Here is an 18,703-nt window from a genome sequence, read left to right as displayed (position 1 = left end):
AATCAGCCCTCTGACGGATTGCTCTGCTGGTCTCATCTATGCTGTACCAACACCAGCACCTGTTGTGGGCAGCTTTGTCTGGACACCTGTGATGAACACACACACAACAGATTGTATACAATACAGAGTAATTTGACACATGGGTAAGCATTCTCACACAGAGAGCAATCATCAGTCATTTGAGAGACGCATACCCAAGCTTTTCCTGTATATCAGTCTGCGTTGTGACAGCTGGGTCCCAACAGTCCTCATCCTGATCATAGGAAGACGACACTGGAGGCCAGCGTCATGCATGACCACCAAGTTACACTGACGGGCCACATCTGCTCTGTTCAAACATGATGCAGCTGCACCCTTCATGAAAGATAGAAACAAAACAATATTGTAGTTACACTGGGTTTATTGCATGACATTTACAGGAAAAGCACAGTAATTACAAGTCACAAACAAAGCATGCATGAATACAGATGTTAGCAAGAGGAGATTCTAACAATTGGAACCATTTAACTCCATTTTTACCTGTTTAATCCACCTTTAGCTTTGCTGTAGAAGGGACTGCGTAGATCATGGCAGAGTTAATACTAAACTGTGTGTGGGCTACACAGCCAGACCTGAATGAATTATTACAGCTTACAGGAATAACAGGCGTTAAGAGGAATTATTACTCTTGAGTGAGTCAAATTTCATCTGTAGGTTCAAGGTCCAATATGTAATGACTCTCTACAACACCTCACCTCTGTCTAACAGAGAACTCACCTCTGTTTTGTTCTTCAGTGACCTTGCACATGGTGAACTGCACATCTTATTCTCCCACTCTACCTCACTGTATTCTGAAGACTCATTTGCAACTGCAAACTGCATTGTCTATAAATAAAGTCCATCCACCTCTGCTTTAGCACAGGATTCCTTGGCAAATAGAGGCTCCAGGCTGTGGTTTGAACCCCCAAACAACACAGTCTGACATATTTACAGTAAATAACAAAGTATGTCAACTCCAACAAAGCTCCACTCTAACTGCTTTTACAGTCTCTTTACAATGTGCTGCACATTTCATATTTCCACATTGACATTTGTAATATGTATTAATGTAAAATAACCCTTCACATGTATTTAAGAATGTGCACCATGTACAGAAACTACAACAACAAAAATAAATTGCTTAAAATGGGATTTTGACCAAGGGCCCCTCTTCAAGTCAGAAGCAAGATGAGATGACAATGCAGAAGCATCACGACGCCCTTTACGGTCATTTATTGTCATGCTGTTGTGGAGCATACTCTAAAATTTGGAGGAGAAATTTAACAATAAAAGACACAGCGAATCTGGGTCTTGGGCCTGGCATGTCAGAGATACTGTGGCCCATCAGATTGTTTTGTAGGAGCTGCATAATGAAGGTATGGGACAGCAGCGCAATCCATAGGGATTTGGTTTGGGAACCAGAGGGTAGATGACTCAAGTCCGGACCGTGCATGAAGTGGGGACTGGCAGCTGGAGATGTGCCCTTGAGCAAGGAACTGAATTCCCAACTACCTGGGGCGCCTGTCCAAGGCAGCCTCCTTGCTCTGACATCTCTCCACCTTATGCATGTATAGGTCCTGTTTGTGCATGTGCATGCCTGTTTATGTAGCTATCCTCTGCTTCTTCTTCTTCTTCTTTTTCTGTATATGTCAGACATGTATGGATTATGAGATTATGGACATCTGGGCTGAGGTGCCTTAGACAACAACTGCTCAACCAAGTGCAGTCCCAGACAAGGTATCACAATGGCCTCTTAGGTGTGACATCCTCAAAGTCATGACGAGAAGAAGATCACTTTCCCTCAGAGCAAAATGCATTAAATTTTAATAGCCCATGAATTTTGTTTGACATTTTATTATGTGTTCTGTCTGTCTTGCTTGTTTATGCCTTTCTTTAACTCTTGAATGTATATATCTATTAAACATACAATGCACATAACTGTACATATTTCTTATGTTTACCCTTATTCTATTCTTGTTTTATTCTACTTATGTATATATTGTAGTTTAATTTTCACACCTACAGCCTCAGCACGTGACAATATATATTTTACTTTAATATTTTTAATATCTTAAGTTCTAGTGATAAACAGTGTGGCATAATGCAAAATTTCTTTTTATTCTTAATGCACTTTTTTTCTATTCTATTGTATTACTTTATATTTACATACTTCTATTTCATACTCTCATTCTCACTCCTTATAATTCTCTATTCTTTACATCGGAGCGACTGTAACGAGTCATAATTTTCCCTTGGGGATCAATAAAGTATTTCTGATTGTGATTCTGATTTGTTTTTATTTTTTGCTTTGTGCAAAGCATGTTTTTACATTGGTCTTTATTTCGTTTTGTTTATGTGTGTGTTAAATAGTAAATAGCAGCCATAGTTCACTGTTAAATAAAACTGCCAGCCTGTGTTTTGAACTGCGTTATTGATTTCCAGTTACATTTGGTCAGTGGAGCTGGCAGGAGCGTCAGCGCGGCTGGTCACGTGACGGCGAAAGGGCAGGGGCACGCGCAGGGTTTTTTCACACTTTTGTAAACAACATGGCGATTCACGGACTGACACTGCTAGCACACTGAGCAAACACTGCGCTGTCAAACTTCAGTTGTTTTGTGTTACAAGCGCTGTACGTTAGATATCGCGGAAGTTACGCGTCGGGGAAACTGTGAAGTTCACACCGGAACGACAAAGAGCTGGACCGACGAGCTGTCAAGAAGACCGTTTGAGAGTCAAACGGTAATGTTGCCGTAAAGTCGTTAGCATTAGCTAGCTCAACAATATCAACCTCTGCATCTTGATCATGATGAGCTGATGTAACATTACAGCGCAAATATGCTGTCGGATTTCTTCGCAGAACACCCTGTTCGTTAATTTGATGTAACGTTAGTGAAAGTAAAATGGCTCGAGCGAATGTCAGTTTAGCAAACACTGTAACCATTATTACCTTACTTATGCTTTCCCTTTTCCTTTCTGTCCATCGTCAAAACACACTGCATTTGTGTCCACCTGGCTCCCCCCAGGTAAATCCAAAACTGCCTTTTAACTTGCACATTGCTCCCCCCTGCCAGGCCCTCTTCAGTCTATGGGCTCTCAGTCCAGTTCTGGGATGTCTGGTGGAAGGGGCTCTTCCAGTGGCAACCCAGCAGAGCAGTCTGAGGCAGCAGACACGAACCAGAGCAGCAGCAGCCGAGGCCGCAGGACGGCTGACAGGCAGCAAGGAGACAGACAGACAGCATCAGAGGAGGACGTTGACTTAGCTGAAGTGCTGGCTTACCTGCTGAGAAGGTGAGCTGGGAGGATTTTGGTGTTAAGTTGAACATCTTTATTTGCCATTTGCCCGAGAGCAAGTGTGAAAGTCTTGTGCAAAACTCCCAGTCAAGTAAAAATTAAAATACAGTAAAAATATGCACACTCAAAAGAGAGATACACAGAATTGACACATAATAAATTTGTACATAGTGGATAGCGTCACAAATCCAGTTGTCTCAGACATCAAAGATAAAACAGTCTTTTCTGTGTCAAAGTCAGTCCCTATGAAGATAGCTGAGACACTAAGTGATTATCGCTAAAAGACGCAGAAATGCAGCAAGAGACCAGGACAATAGAAACACCCAGTTGGATGCAGTGCAATACAATAGCTGAGCAATATGCTGTATATCACCTAACATAAGTGTAACAGAATTTCTATTTTTCTGGCAACGTATGGTGAATCAAATCATGTTACACAACATTAACTCCTCACTTTAAATCTCTTGAAATCTATATATGATCATAAATTGATTGATCTAATTTAGATTATTAGGGTACAGACACACTGTAGTGCAGTGGTTAGCATTGTCGCCTCACAGCAAGAGGGTTCCTGGTACAAACCCGGGGTGGGGAGCCCTTCTGTGCGGAGTTTGCATGTTCTCCCCATGTCAGCGTGGGTTTTCTACAGGTACTACGGCTTCCTCCCACAGTCCGCAGACTTGCAGGTTAACTGGTGACTCCGTCTCTGTGTGTCAGCCCTATGATAGTCTGGCGACCTGTCCAGGGTGTACCCCGCCTTTTGCCCAATGTCAGTTTGGATAGGCTCCAGCCCCCCTTGACCCCTAACAGGATAACTAGCTATGGAAAATTAATAAATGAATGAATATTTCAAACATGAGACCACTTACACTGGAAAGAAGTAACACTTGTCACATCAACATGAGCTGCTGTGAAGGTGCCTTGTATCTGGACACTATTCAAATGGCACAAAGCAGAGGAAAAGCTTGCAGAGTTTTTACCTCTGTGGCAAGAGAGCATACATCTTATTACATTCCAGTGCTGGTAAAGCTAAGTGGAGGTTGGGAAATTCCTATCCTCATTCCAGTTTGATTTTTGTGCCGTTAAAGTGGCTGGGAAACTTTTTAATATTCCTCCGAACACTTCTAAAAAATGTTTTCAGCTCTTGTTAGTGATCCATGACAGCAGCGGGGCCTCTAGTAATAACACAGCAGCAACATTAGAACTAAAAAATACCAGGATCTGGAAGAGTTTAAATGAGTACGCAGCATTCTTACTTCTCACTTCAGTTAACATTCAACTACCCTGAAGGAACCACCAATCCCCCTGTTAGTGGAGCTGCTCATTGGAAAAACATTACATGATTGTAGCTTTAATCGCAGCACAGGAGCCTGTTTGCAGGCTGGTGTCTCACCATCAGGCTTCTGCTGGACTACTTTGTTTTCCAAATAAGTATTTCACGTATTAGTGAAGTAAGATCTTTCTCCACTGTAGAGAGTTAGATTCATTTAACCATGGATCACCATTTAGACTGATGGTAGACTGATGGGTTGTTTAACTAACGTGGTGTTTGTATGTGCAGGGGCCAGGTCCGACTGGTCCATGGCAGTGGAGCCACAGGGCTGCAGCTGGTCCAGTCATACTCTGACTCTGATGAGGACAGCGATGGTGCCTGGGAGGGCCGGCTGGGTGACCGCTATAATCCACCAGGTAACTTCCTATTGGTACTGTTCACTGTCAAGACAAAGAGATAAAAAAAATAAATTGTATCTTGCTTAATCTTCCGCTGAAACAAATCAGCTACAACAGCCATACACACTTGATGGAGGTCTGTTAAAACAAAACATTTACTTGCTGTATTAATTAGCAGTGTTTTGGCTGTTGTGTGCTTCTGGGTGTTTGTATTCTGCGTAGTTGGAATCCACCCAAAACCCAGTAGCAGAAACAGGATGAATCTATGCCAGTAATGTGTCAGTATTGCTCTATTAAAGACGTAAATCATGTAAGAGTGATGCTATTGTCTTGTATTCAGTAAGATTTAAAATAAATGTTATTTATTTAAGAGAAAATTAAAATGTGACTGGTATATTTCAACCTAGACCGTATTTCCCCATGTTTTAGTGTCTAAGTTAGTAATGGAAACAACATTTTTAGCAGCCTCCAGCCATGAAACAGGCTGCAATGTAACCACTCCGGGCATTTGCGCACTGTTAAAGCACTTGCAGCACTTGTTTTTGTCACTGACAGACTCGGATTATTATTCTGTGTGTCTGACACCATTATGTAAATGATCCTGACAGAGATAGACTTTTTTTATTTAAGAGTAAGCTCCTTTTGTTTAACCACAAAGGGCCTTGAAATCACTATCAAGAAAGCCACCAGACTCCATTTAAATATAAACAGTAATTTTAGCGTGCATAGAGCCAACATATTGTCACATTTAACTCGGTGAATTAAGGGTCTATTTCAACCAAACCAGAGTTGGTGAAAGTTAGAACAGTGAAAATATGAAACAAGATGTTTTTTGTGAGTTTCATTGTGTTTCTGTCGAGCTGGAAGGTGTGTTTTACAATGATAAAATTACTGTTTATTTAAATGGAGCCTGGTAGGTTTGGCAATGTTGATATTTGAGGCAAAAAGGTTTATTTCTGCAGGGATTGTTTCCAAAATATTGGCGGACACTTAGAGTAATAATCTGAGCCGGTCAGTAGCAAAAACAAGCACTTTCTATGGACGCAAATTGATGACCGTCTGCACATCCTCGAGTGGTTACATTGCAACCACTGACGGCTGCGGTGCTCTGGCTCAGTATTGGACCAGTTTTAAAAGTTGTTCCCATTGGTCATTTAGACACAAAATCTGAAAAAATAAAGGGATTTTCTCAACCAAAATTATAAGGTGCTTTTAATTTGGAACAGATACAGGAAGTATTGAGTTTGAAATGACGGAGCGATGCATTCACTTTAGTAAAAATATAAAAACACAGAGGGAAAAATAAACAATGGCCCGTTTATAATGTATTCTGTTTCAAATGAAGCTGTTAGCCTCTGCAGTCGCCACTATTTTTTTTTAAATTTTCTTACTTTATGTCCGTCTCCATTATGAAGAAGGAACATTGTTTGCTAGTTTTCACACGCTGGGCTTTTGAATCAACATATACCGTAAGCAACAAGTTCTTAAAGTTTGATATCTTAGTAATTTATACCAAGACTTCTTTCTTGTGTGTTTGTGTGTTATCTTCCTAGTGGATGCCCAACCTGACACACATGAAGTGGACCAAAGTGAGATCCGAACACAGATCCTGCTGGCCACTGGCTCCACTTGCCTGAAAGGCCGACACAGTTTCACCCACATGCTTACAGAGGTCAGACCACAGAGATACAAATTAAAAGCCAGCAGTAGGCTAGAATGCAATTGGCTAATTTGGAGGAGTAAGAATGGAGCAAGATGATGATAATAATGAAGTGTCATCAGTTTCATCCACAAATTTGTGAAATAATTAAGAGCTCTACTTTAACATCAACCCAGTATGTCCAAATATTAAAATATTGTGAGTCATTTGTGTGTGTTTCTCAGTTTCATTCCCAATTAATGTTGACCGGTTTGATGTTTTTTTTCTGATGAACTCTTTGCTTTTTAGAGAGAACAAGGCAGATGTAGAGGCTCCAGTTTTTCTCACGGAGAGTGCAGTCGTATCCGCACACAGTAAGTGTTGCTTAAATTCCACACATTTCCAATATCATTTAGCAGATTACCAGAAAGCAATCTGGAAATCCATCGGTAAAAAAACAAACAAAAAAAAAAAACCTCTTTACCTCTGGAGGCACTGCCCGTAGTTTTTCGACTAACGGAAGTGCAGGGGCCTCGGGGATTCACTCAACCCCTTCACTTCCAGCGGTGCCCCCAGGGAATCCTTGTTGTTTACAAATACTTCCAGGTAGAAAACCAGCAGAGTTTAGCTATATATATATCACATTTTTCACGTCACTGTATCACCGTTTAGACTAATCTGATGTTTGTAAAGTCTATAAACACAATGATTGAACAAACATTACTATCTCTGTGTGCACGTGTTGTAATTAATAACATGGTTATCGTAGATTAGCTGGGCTAACTGTTAGCTGTTAGCCCCGTTAGCGGTGTCTGTAGTAACTCAGTAACTTAAACGGTCTGTGAAAAAAATATTTTTTCCAGTGGATATCCTAGTTACAACATGATTGAGCTAGCAAAGCAGTTTTGTGTTGCTATGTGTGGTATTTATTCAGTTATGGGAAATCACAATGTCTAGAAAGCATCAGTGGCTGCAGCTGACAGGGACAGCTAACTGCAGCAGCAAAACTAACATCAGGACGTCATCTGTTAAAAGCCACCTGTTGTCGGATATGACATGAAATTACTCCAGTTAGCTCAATCACGTTGTAACTAAGACATCCCGCTGGAAAAAATATTTTTTTCACGTTGACGAGACGGCGTTTTGGGTGGAGCGGTCGCTATGGACGCGGAGCTTGCTGTTTCTGTAGGTACACATTTCCTGGGGACACCTGCACGTCTCGGCCCCGCCCCCTCAATTGTGATTGGCTAAAGCGCAGCATGTTCAAACTCAAAGCCCCGCCCTCCCCCCCTCTGTAGTCGTCTTTCACACAGGGCTGCCGACAGATTCTACAATGTAAATTGCAGAATCTGTCTTGAGAGATTAACCAGAAAGTGACTCAGAGAAAGAATAAAATTCAATCAGTTCAGAAAAGTGGTGCATTCAAAAAATGGTCCTGATGAAGATTGGACTCCATGTGACTGATTACTGTATATTTTCTGTGATGTTTGTGAGAAGATTCATGCTGTTGTCCGTCAAATGATACCGACCCTTGTTCCTTCGCAGTTTTCTGCCAAACTATGTATCCCACAAGGATACGTACCAGCAGAAAGCCTTCTGTGGAGTGTACAGCGAGGATGGCAACATGTTCCTTTCCGCCTGCCAAGGTAAATAACCCAAGATCCAACATGAGAGCCCAGGGGAACTGAATCAGGTCTGATTGGTAGTGTTTGTTTAAAACTGTGTAGACCACCAAATCATCAGGGCCATTCATGTAGTGTCATATACAGAATGTGGTCATTGACAGACAAGTATTGCTGACATTGGAATTCCTCATACATCACATTTGTTCTGTTGCTCGCTGCAGACCAGAACATTCGCTTGTACGACACCAGCAGGGGCCGCTTTAACTTACGGCGAACAGTGAAGGCTCGTGATGTGGGCTGGAGTGTGCTGGACGTCTGCTTCACCCCCGACGCACAGAATGTGCTCTACTCCAGCTGGTCTGACTACAGTAAGGCTAATGAACCTTTAAGATGCTATACAATGAAATCAGCATATTATGCAGTTTTTTAGATTATGTTGTAGGTTCAGTTTGTTTTTCTGTTTGTCAGCAGGATTACGGAAAAAGTACTGGTCCGATTTTCATGACACTTAGTGGATGGGTGTAGCATGGGCCAAGTGGGAACCTATTTAATTTCAGAGTGGATTCGAATCATGGGGCAGATACATGAATTATTATTCACTTTTGTTAACATTGTGAGATAGGACATTTTGCCTCGGCGGAGTTCTGTGCTCTTTGAGTGACAGTGTAGTGTTTTCTTAACCAGAGTCATTGCCTGGACAAGAGCCAATTCTATGTTATCCATATTTGAATTTTACTATTGCTGTAGTGGGAACAAAAAAAATGGGACTCCACTTACTGTAACTTCACCTTAGCACAGTTTAGTTATTTAAGTATGTGTCATAAACATGCCTTTTATAAACACTTATGTTATGGGCTTGTTTCCTATATTTAGTTTGAAATGTCTTCTCTAACAAACCGCACCACAGTTCACTTGGAAGGTGACAAAGATCATCTGTGCTTATCTGCTTCTCACAGGGCTCAACATTAATTTTAAAAGTTGTTTCCAGGTTGGCAACCAGGCATCAGCTTTTGGTTGTAGAAACTTCAAAATATGGTTTACCTTTTTAGCTACCTTTTAATTTGATATACAGTACAGGCCAAAAGTTTGGACACACCTTCTCATTCAATGCGTTTTCTTTATTTTCATGACTATTTACATTGTAGATTCTCACTGAAGGCATCAAAACTATGAATGAACACATGTGGAGATATGTACTTAACAAGAAAAGGTGAAATAACTGAAAACATGTTTTATATTCTAGTTTCTTCAAAATAGCCACCCTTTGCTCTGATTACTGCTTTGCACACTCTTGGCATTCTCTCCATGAGCTTCAAGAGGTAGTCACCTGAAATGGTTTCCACTTCACAGGTGTGCCTTATCAGGGTTAATTAGTGGAATTTCTTGCTTTATCAATGGGGTTGGGACCATCAGTTGTGTTGTGCAGAAGTCAGGTTAATACACAGCCGACAGCCCTATTGGACAACTGTTAAAATTCATATTATGGCAAGAACCAATCAGCTAACTAAAGAAAAACGAGTGGCCATCATTACTTTAAGAAATGAAGGTCAGTCAGTCCGGAAAATTGCAAAAACTTTGAATGTGTCCCCAAGTGGAGTCGCAAAAACCATCAAGCGCTACAACGAAACTGGCACACATGAGGACCGACCCAGGAAAGGAAGACCAAGAGTCACCTCTGCTTCTGAGGATAAGTTCATCCAAGTCACCAGCCTCAGAAATCGCAGGTTAACAGCAGCTCAGATCAGAGACCAGATGAATGCCACACAGAGTTCTAGCAGCAGACCCATCTCTAGAACAACTGTTAAGAGGAGACTGCGCAAATCAGGCCTTCATGGTCAAATAGCTGCTAGGAAACCACTGCTAAGGAGAGGCAACAAGCAGAAGAGATTTGTTTGGGCCAAGAAACACAAGGAATGGACATTAGACCAGTGGAAATCTGTGCTTTGGTCTGATGAGTCCAAATTTGAGATCTTTGGTTCCAACCGCCGTGTCTTTGTGAGACGCAGAAAAGGTGAACGGATGGATTCCACATGCCTGGTTCCCACTGTGAAGCATGGAGGAGGAGGTGTGATGGTGTGGGGGTGTTTTGCTGGTGACATTGTTGGGGATTTATTCAAAATTGAAGGCACACTGAACCAGCATGGCTACCACAGCATCCTGCAGCGACATGCCATCCCATCCGGTTTGCGTTTAGTTGGACGATCATTTATTTTTCAACAGGACAATGACCCCAAACACACCTCCAGGTTGTGTAAGGGCTATTTGACCAAGAAGGAGAGTGATGGAGTGCTGCGGCAGATGACCTGGCCTCCACAGTCACCGGACCTGAACCCAATCGAGATGGTTTGGGGTGAGCTGGACCGCAGAGTGAAGGCAAAGGGGCCAACAAGTGCTAAACACCTCTGGGAACTCCTTCAAGACTGTTGGAAAACCATTTCAGGTGACTACCTCTTGAAGCTCATCGAGAGAATGCCAAGAGTGTGCAAAGCAGTAATCAGAGCAAAGGGTGGCTATTTTGAAGAAACTAAAATATAAAACATCTTTTCAGTTATTTCACCTTTTTTTGTTAAGTACATAACTCCACGTGTTCATTCATAGTTTTGATGCCTTCAGTGAGAATCTACAATGTAAATAGTCATGAAAATACAGAAAACGCATTGAATGAGAAGGTGTGTCCAAACTTTTGGCCTGTACTGTATATATATGATATATTATATTAGCTAAACTACATCGTCCCCAGCGAGCAGCAGAAATTCAGACATATATCGAAAATATGTCTTTTTGTTTTGGGGGTGAACTGCCCCTTTAATGGTTAGGGTTTTGTTTTTTTTTAATTAATGTTCTCAAGAATTTAATTTCCTTTTGAAAATTCCTGCCCACACATTGGAAAAGTAATTGTCCCAGATACTTATAATAGATACTGTAGCACCTGAGTGTTGTTTTATTCACATGTTCTCTGTCTCTGTGTCTTTCCCACAGTTCATTTGTGCAGTATAGATGGAGACAGTGAAAACCACACCGCCTTGGACCTCAAGTTAGTGTTTCCCTCATAGTAACTTATAACATTGCGGAGCAGGTAATCTATCATTCCCTACCAGCCGGCCCTCCTCTCCCTTCATTACCACCTGGATGAATGATGCTGTCAGAACCTGTCACCTCAACATCCATCCTCTCGCGCCGTGTGTGTGTGTGTGTGTGTGTGTGTGTGTGTTACGTTGTGAAGTGGAGAGATCATTATTTCAACAAAGCGCCACCATTAAACTCACAGCACTCCTAACAATAGCATTGTTTAAGAGGTGATGCGTGCCTTCATCAAGCTTTTTGGTGTGGGATGACATACAGTAGACTGTGTAGTTGTGATTCAATAATGGTGCTATTGCTGCAGTGTCAACTTGCTTGTGTGTGTGTGTGTGTGTGCTGTTGTGCTTTGTAGTCCAGATGAGAGGAGGTTCTGTGTGTTCTCACTGGCTGCGTCCACAGATGGCAACGAGATCCTGGGAGGGTGAGTACAATTTGCTTTTATGTTTCAAGGCAGTGACTGACAGAGTTGAAACCAGGACTGAAGTCTCTCTCAGAAATGTTAATTCAAGCACTCCTTTCTCCCTGGGTGGAAGTTGAATACACTTTTTCGTCATATAGCCAGTTTTGTGAACACTTGAATGAGATAGAAGATAAAACACCTTTATTTAATATAAAGCACGCTCAGACCAGCGAGATCGGTCGCATTTAACCTATTAATTAGAATGTGTTCTGTCTTTCTCCTCTCTCCTTTCAGAGCAAATGATGGCTGCCTTTACGTTTTTGATCTTGAGCAGAATAAACGAACGTTGAAGGTTAGTGTTTGCTGTTTGTGTTTTTGCTTGTGGGCCCACTTGTACCTTTACCGTTTCTGAGTCACATCCACTCCTGTCTGTTTTGTGCACCATCCTGCAATCAAGGTGAGCCAGACATTAGCAGACCTGAAAGTGTGCCTGCTTGCGCAATGTTTCACACCCACCCTGCCGCCTGTAGTGTCCACCTCCACCCTGCAGTGGGACAGGGGGGTTAAACCCTCCTCCCTCCTCCTCCCACAACCCCCTTCTGTGTAGAAGTCAGTCGCTGGCCTCTACCATCTGCTTCACCGCTGTCTTATGCACTTTCTCATTCTGTCCCTCTTATTACCTCTGCGTCAGTGTGTCTGTGCTTAATGTCTGAACTTGTGCCTTTTGCCCATTTTTGGTATTTTTTCACCTAATGGACACATCTGATGGTGGTCTACATTTTTTTTTGTTAACAAATCTAAAAAGACCAAACCCAACTATGAACTGACATTGACATATATCCCCTGTGGCCACAGCTTTATATATCTTACACTTTTGTATCATAAAGCTCCACTGTTGTGCGGAACAAATACTAAAAACATACTGATGAGCCACACAGTAGATAGGGTGACATACTCCTTTATTACAGCAGACATTGGCGCTGTAGTTTATCTTGAGTCGATCCCACATACACCGTTCTGCTGTTGTAAATAGTCACTAGAGCACCAAATTAGTGGGTGAAAGTAGTCCCCAACAAATGCTCTATTTAAAGCGGCTCTCTGTGCATCTACCAGCAGCATGCAGCTAAATCATGTGCCTCTCAGCTCAAGGACAGAGAACTTCCGCGGGGAAAAAAGGGACTGTAGCACACTGACTGACTTGCAGCCTCTAGTTGCGCAAACAGACTAACCTTTCTATACTTCTGTGTCTTTATCAGAGTCAAAATGGACAAAGATATATGGCAAACGCTCATAATGTCAATCATGAATGGGTGCACATGTGTAATTGGATAATTGGTTGAAAATTATTTTAAATGTATTGGATAATATAACAAAGGGTCTGCCTCATTGTCTACCCTACTGGCTGTGATTTTAGCATTACTTTCATGACTGTATTAGCAGTGTGTGTGTCATCAAGTGGTTGGAATGACGCGCCAAAAGACACAGCAACAACTCTCATAGAGGTATACATCAGTTCAGTCAACCAGGCTTGGGTGGTTTTTAATAGCGCCTTACTTTCCTGACATTTCTCAGGGGTATATTGTATATGACGGCATTAGCGTTAAAAAACAACAACAACCGGCATCACCCCCCACTCCTATGCAGCGATTTTGCTACGTTCCACAATATTCATGCACCTATTTTCCTTATTAAACCGAGAAATACAAATGTACTCCCTCTACGACTAGCTGAGTTGCCTTGTTTATTCATTGTAAATAGACTTTTCACATTCAAACACGAAATAAATAAAATGAAACTCACCAAAAATGCCTTGCTTAGTCTTTCCACTGTTCCAGCAATCACAAACTTTGGTTCGGTCGAAATTAATCTCTACAAACAGATTCTGCATGTGTAGAGTCTGTAGGCAAGGAGACAAGCTTTTTTTATCAGAAGTGTTCAGGTTTATGGTTGTAGTCCGAGTAGTACCAACAAATTATGTTTGAACAGCAGGTACACAGTCTGTGTGGACAGGCAGAATGCATTGGCCTAATGCAATCTGAGAACCCATCGGCTATTGTCTGACGATGAGTTAGCTTTATGTAAGCTTTTTTCAAATGCATCTGCAGTCATATGCAGATATCTGTTTCTAACCGGCGCACAGAAGACTTGACCCAGATATCCTCTAACTACACTGGATCAGCCCTAAATATTGGCCCCTTGCCCCCAGAGGCTTTATCGTCGTCACATGGAAGCCAATGGGTTCCAAGATGGGGATCAAAAATAAACTGTTAATTCAGAGTTAGATGTGAAAATAAGCTGTTTTTCCCCACCGTCTCTCTGCTGTTTACAGTCCTCTTAAGTTATCCCCACCATTTGCAGCTCAGATACCTGTTCCACCAGTAGACACTGACCTCTGGTGGCATACACTGCATCACTTAAATACAGCATCTATGTATCAGTTTAATAGAAAGAGGAGTGTCTGTATTTTGGATGGTATTGGAAAGCATACCTTAGGGACCCAACCCTACAGTTAAGTCATGCATCATGTGAAGCCACACTTGTAAAGCTTGTTTGTCGCAGTGCTTTGCTCATCTGCTGCAGCACTGTATTGATTTGATAATGTAATTGTCTGAGCTTCAGTGTCCTTCAATCTTGCAGAAACATGTGTCTGCCAATAAATCAAACAGGAAATATACAGTATAACATTGGACTAGCTTTCTGATTCTACTAATGCTCTACACTCCACAGCATTTTTTGTTTCTGTCACGACTTTGACATACACACAAACATGCACAAGCACAGAGACAAAGACACTTTGACACAAGCATGTATATTACACACTGTGTCTCACAAAGGAAATCACACAATCTACCACACACCCTCACTGGCTTGCACACACACCACACAGAAACACTGACTCTCTTTCTTTTGCGTCTCTGCTCGTCAGATTGATGCCCACGAGGACGACGTGAATGCGGTGGCGTTCGCCGACAGCTCATCCCAGCTGCTCTTCTCTGGCAGCGACGACGCACTGTGCAAGGTGTGGGACAGACGGACGCTGCGGGAGGACAGACCGCAGCCTGTCGGACAGCTGGCCGGCCACCGAGACGGCATCACCTTCATCCACAGCAAGGTGGGGGGCGAGGAGAGGAATGCTGCTGGTATTTTATCAATCTGTCAATGACAAGTTACCCAAAGCCTCATGGGTAGTTGGATTTGACTGATGATTGGTTGGAAGTTGATTAATTAAATGCTGAAATAAGCCCTTTGCAGTGTTTCTTTAGTGCAGTATATTGGTCTAATCCTGAGATTTGTTTTCTTTTTTAAATATGGTCCTCCTTACCTTTGTCATGACTGCGCCAGGGTGACGCACGCTACCTGATCAGCAACTCGAAAGACCAGTCCATCAAGCTCTGGGACGTCAGGAAGTTCTCACCCAAAGAGGGTTTGGCAGCTTCCCGCCTGGCTGTCACCCAACAAAACTGGGATTACCGCTGGCAGCAGGTTCCCCAGAGAGGTGAGGAGGAGAGAGGGAGTCAGGAGGGAGGAGAGGAGAAGTTAGAGGACAAGAGGAGGAGAGGTCTCATGGAGGAAGAAAAGAGGAGGAGATAAAGATGAAATGACGTTATAAAAGAAGGGAGAGAAGGCCAATGACAGAGAGGTGAATTGTGGGTGTGTGTGTGTCGAGGGTAAGGGGATATGACAGTATTAAAACCATGCATAGAGAAATGAGTGATTAGCATTACAAGTCAAAGAGGAGGGACGGCATAGAGGAGAGATGAAGGATAGGAGATCGGATAATGAGATAGAGCCGAGAATAAAAAAATTTCACCTGATTATAGATGTTAAAGATGTAATCTAGCTCTGTATGTCTTAGTAAACTGTACCAAACTAATGTAAGGTAAAAAAATTCTTCTGTAAATGATCTCTCTCTCTCTCTCTCTGTCTCTTTCAGCCCTGAAGAGACACAAGTTGACAGGCGACACCTCAGTGATGACCTACCGTGGTCACGGCGTTCTGCACACCCTCATCCGCTGCCGTTTTTCTCCAGAGTTCAGCACTGGACAGAGGTTCATCTACTCTGGCTGCTCCACTGGCAAAATCATCAGTGAGTATGCAATGTGTAGTTATTTTGTGTCTTCCACTCAGGGTGTCGGCCCCATGTTGTGTAACTGCGTCGCAACGTGCCAGCACCAATTAACTCTCTGTGTAGTTATTTATATGTGGAAAGTTAACGCAGTTTGGATGCAGACAAGAGTGATTAAACGGATATGATATACAGTATCTAAAAATATTGAATTCTTTGTGTGTCCAGTTTACGACGTCCTGACGGGCACAGTGGTCTCCAGACTGTCGGGCCATGAGGCGTGTGTGAGGGACGTCAGTTGGCACCCGTATGAGGACAACATTGTCAGCAGCTCTGTGAGTGCTGTTAGTGCAAACTGTTCAACTGGAGTCGTCGTGTAAAAGCTTGTGCTCATAAATAATACATTAAAGTGTTTTTTAAAAAAAATGTAAAAAGGTTTTTATTGAGGGGTATTAAACCAGACAGTGTTTCCTCCAGTAATGTGGTACTGTGGAATTAAAAGAATTTGATATGTGTTCTGGTAATTGAAGAGAAACAAATGAATCATTTACAGAAATATGTGAGCGTATTTTATATATCTTGCTCCAAATGTATATTGTATTAAATTGTACTTTAAGCAGTTTCTCTCTCTGCTGAAGAGAAAACCAGACTGTTTACTCGTAGCTGGAGAAAGCATTAAAGCTGGATCCCAATGTCCTGAGTTTCAAAATTCTCTGCCCTCTACAGCAGCAATATCTAAGATGTTGAAAGTTTGCAGTGTACTGAGACACTCTTGTGACATCATCTTCTTGGCTTTTTCAGTGAATTTATATGCAAATGCCTGATTGGAAAACTTCAGCCACTAATTGATTATGTTGATGATTTTCAAAGGATGAAAGTACAAAAATGGCAACAAATATGTAAAGGCATTTTCAGACACAAAGTTCAGAGCAAAGTGCCTGAATAGTACAGCTGCAACTAACGATTATTGTCATCATTGATTATTTTCACCATGAATTGATTAATCGTTTAGTCCAGAAAAATGGAAAAATTTCGTAGAGCCCAAAGTGACATCTACAGATTACTTCTTTTGCCAAACCAACAGTCCAAATCCAAAGTCTCTTTACTTACTTTCAAAAAAGCAGTAATTTCTCACATATAAGGAGCTACAACCAGCAAGAGTTTGACATTTTTGCTTGAAAAATGACTGAAGCGATTAATCGATTATCAACAAAGTTGGAGAATAATTTTCTTTCGATTGACTAATCAATTAATCGACTGATTGTTGCAGCTGTACTGAATAGTGTTAAGTTAGTGTTAAGTTTAAATTTGAACCTATTTTTCATTTTTGTAAAAGTTACAGATTTTTTTTTATTTTTTTAAATAAAAAAGAAATAAAATTTTTTATGTAAATATGAAAGTCTAACTGGCTTTCGAGAAGACGCTTTTACTTTTTAATATTGGAAACTTCAAATCAGAGCTGTGGGAGGCCAGTAGCAGCAGCAGCAGTTAACAACTCTTTAAAAGCATCAGGTCATTGTAGTTCTGATCATTCTCCTCATCCTCCTCTGTTTCTCCACAGTGGGACGGAGCCATACGAATGTGGGAGCACAGACAGACCCATCCACTAGAGGAGGAGAGAGAGCGCGAGAGAGACTGACAACAGGAGAAAGACCTTTTAGACAGCGAGAGAAGAGAGGCAAAGGAAAAGATGTCGGAGGAAGTGACATCATCACAGAACGGGCGAGGCTGGCCCTAACACAGGAAGGCAATAACCTCAGAAGGACTGGGAGAGACTTCAATATCTTTTAAATTAAATGCTGGATTTTAATAATTTACAGTTATAGCTTGGTTGTGAAGTGTTCATTTGGAAGGTATTATAAGCCTCACGTTGTCAGATTGTGCAGATGAGGGCACAGATGGACGGCCTATTTCTGTTTTTCTTTTGTTTTTGCCTCACTGTCTCGCGCAAAGTCAACAGGCCAGAGCTTTTGAATCTGGCCTGAAGCACTTCACCCAAATGTGCTGAAGCTGGAAACGCTCAGCACTGCACTTACTTAATGAGCTATTGGAATTTAATGGTAAGTTAGATATAGAGAAATCAATGTTGGATATTGCAGGGAGAAAGTAACGATGATAATTCTGTATAAATGTATAGTACTTTAATGGTATGTGCATTCAGGGAGTGTATTTAGATAGTTATCAGCGTGCTGATTTGGACTTTGCTGTTATGAATTACCTGAGCTAGTTCCTGTTTAAGGGACTGTCACATTCAAAGTCACATTTAAGGACTGGTTAAAGTGTAATAATCCAGTATATTATTTACCACTTGCCCTAAATCATGACTCCTAAACCTGGCAAGCATGTCACTTTTCTGAGTTTACCATTGGGCCACCAGAAAGTGCGGCTTTCTGGTGGTTAATTCCTTGTGTCGGACATTTCCAGCACACCAAGATGACCAGAATGATGACTGTCATACTCAGTGTTTTATGTTCAAAACCTCTTTAGATTGCTTCAAGTCTAAAGGCACGCTCTGTATTTAGACACAGAGATAGTCTGAGGTCTTATTAATGATCCTGGGTCAGCACATAACTCTGTAAAGACAAGCCCTGAGTCGATCGAAAAAAAGAAAAAAAAAAGTAATTTTGTCGGCTAATATAAATCTGTGATCTGTTGAAAAGATTTGAATGTGTGTGATAATATGTTGAGGTCAAGACTCAGTGAAAGGACTGAGGATGTGTGCGTGGATAAAAAACACACACTGATCTGAATATGCAATTTTCAGGTGTTTATATCAAAACCCGTATTTCACTCTCAGACTGCTGTTTTACAGTAACAATAAAACCTTTCTTTCAATGTAACACTGCGTGCTGACGCCTGAGTGTTTGCTGCTGCTATTGAGAGAAAATTACTTTGTTAGACGTTTTAAATTT

General features: G+C 41.6%; 1 protein-coding gene across 1 annotated transcript; it reads left to right on the top strand.

Moving 5' to 3' along the window:
• The first annotated feature begins 2,556 nt into the window (after positions 1–2,556).
• On the top strand, positions 2,557–18,631 carry dcaf11 (ddb1 and cul4 associated factor 11). The gene is made up of 15 exons (XM_033638994.2): positions 2,557–2,757; positions 3,090–3,306; positions 4,871–4,998; positions 6,534–6,652; positions 6,929–6,993; positions 8,165–8,265; positions 8,466–8,612; positions 11,224–11,278; positions 11,678–11,746; positions 12,020–12,077; positions 14,652–14,837; positions 15,068–15,221; positions 15,660–15,812; positions 16,020–16,126; positions 17,353–18,631. Exons 2-15 carry the CDS (start codon positions 3,104–3,106, stop codon positions 17,428–17,430), a joined length of 1,623 nt encoding a protein of 540 aa, XP_033494885.1. The 5' UTR covers positions 2,557–2,757; positions 3,090–3,103; the 3' UTR covers positions 17,431–18,631.
• The last annotated feature ends 72 nt before the right edge of the window (positions 18,632–18,703 follow it).

Source organism: Epinephelus lanceolatus, chromosome 20 (genome assembly GCF_041903045.1).
Source record: "Epinephelus lanceolatus isolate andai-2023 chromosome 20, ASM4190304v1, whole genome shotgun sequence".
NCBI classification, from domain to species: domain Eukaryota; kingdom Metazoa; phylum Chordata; class Actinopteri; order Perciformes; family Serranidae; genus Epinephelus; species Epinephelus lanceolatus.
The sequence above is the reverse complement of the archived record's forward strand: the minus strand, read 5'-3'. Positions and strand labels throughout refer to the sequence as shown.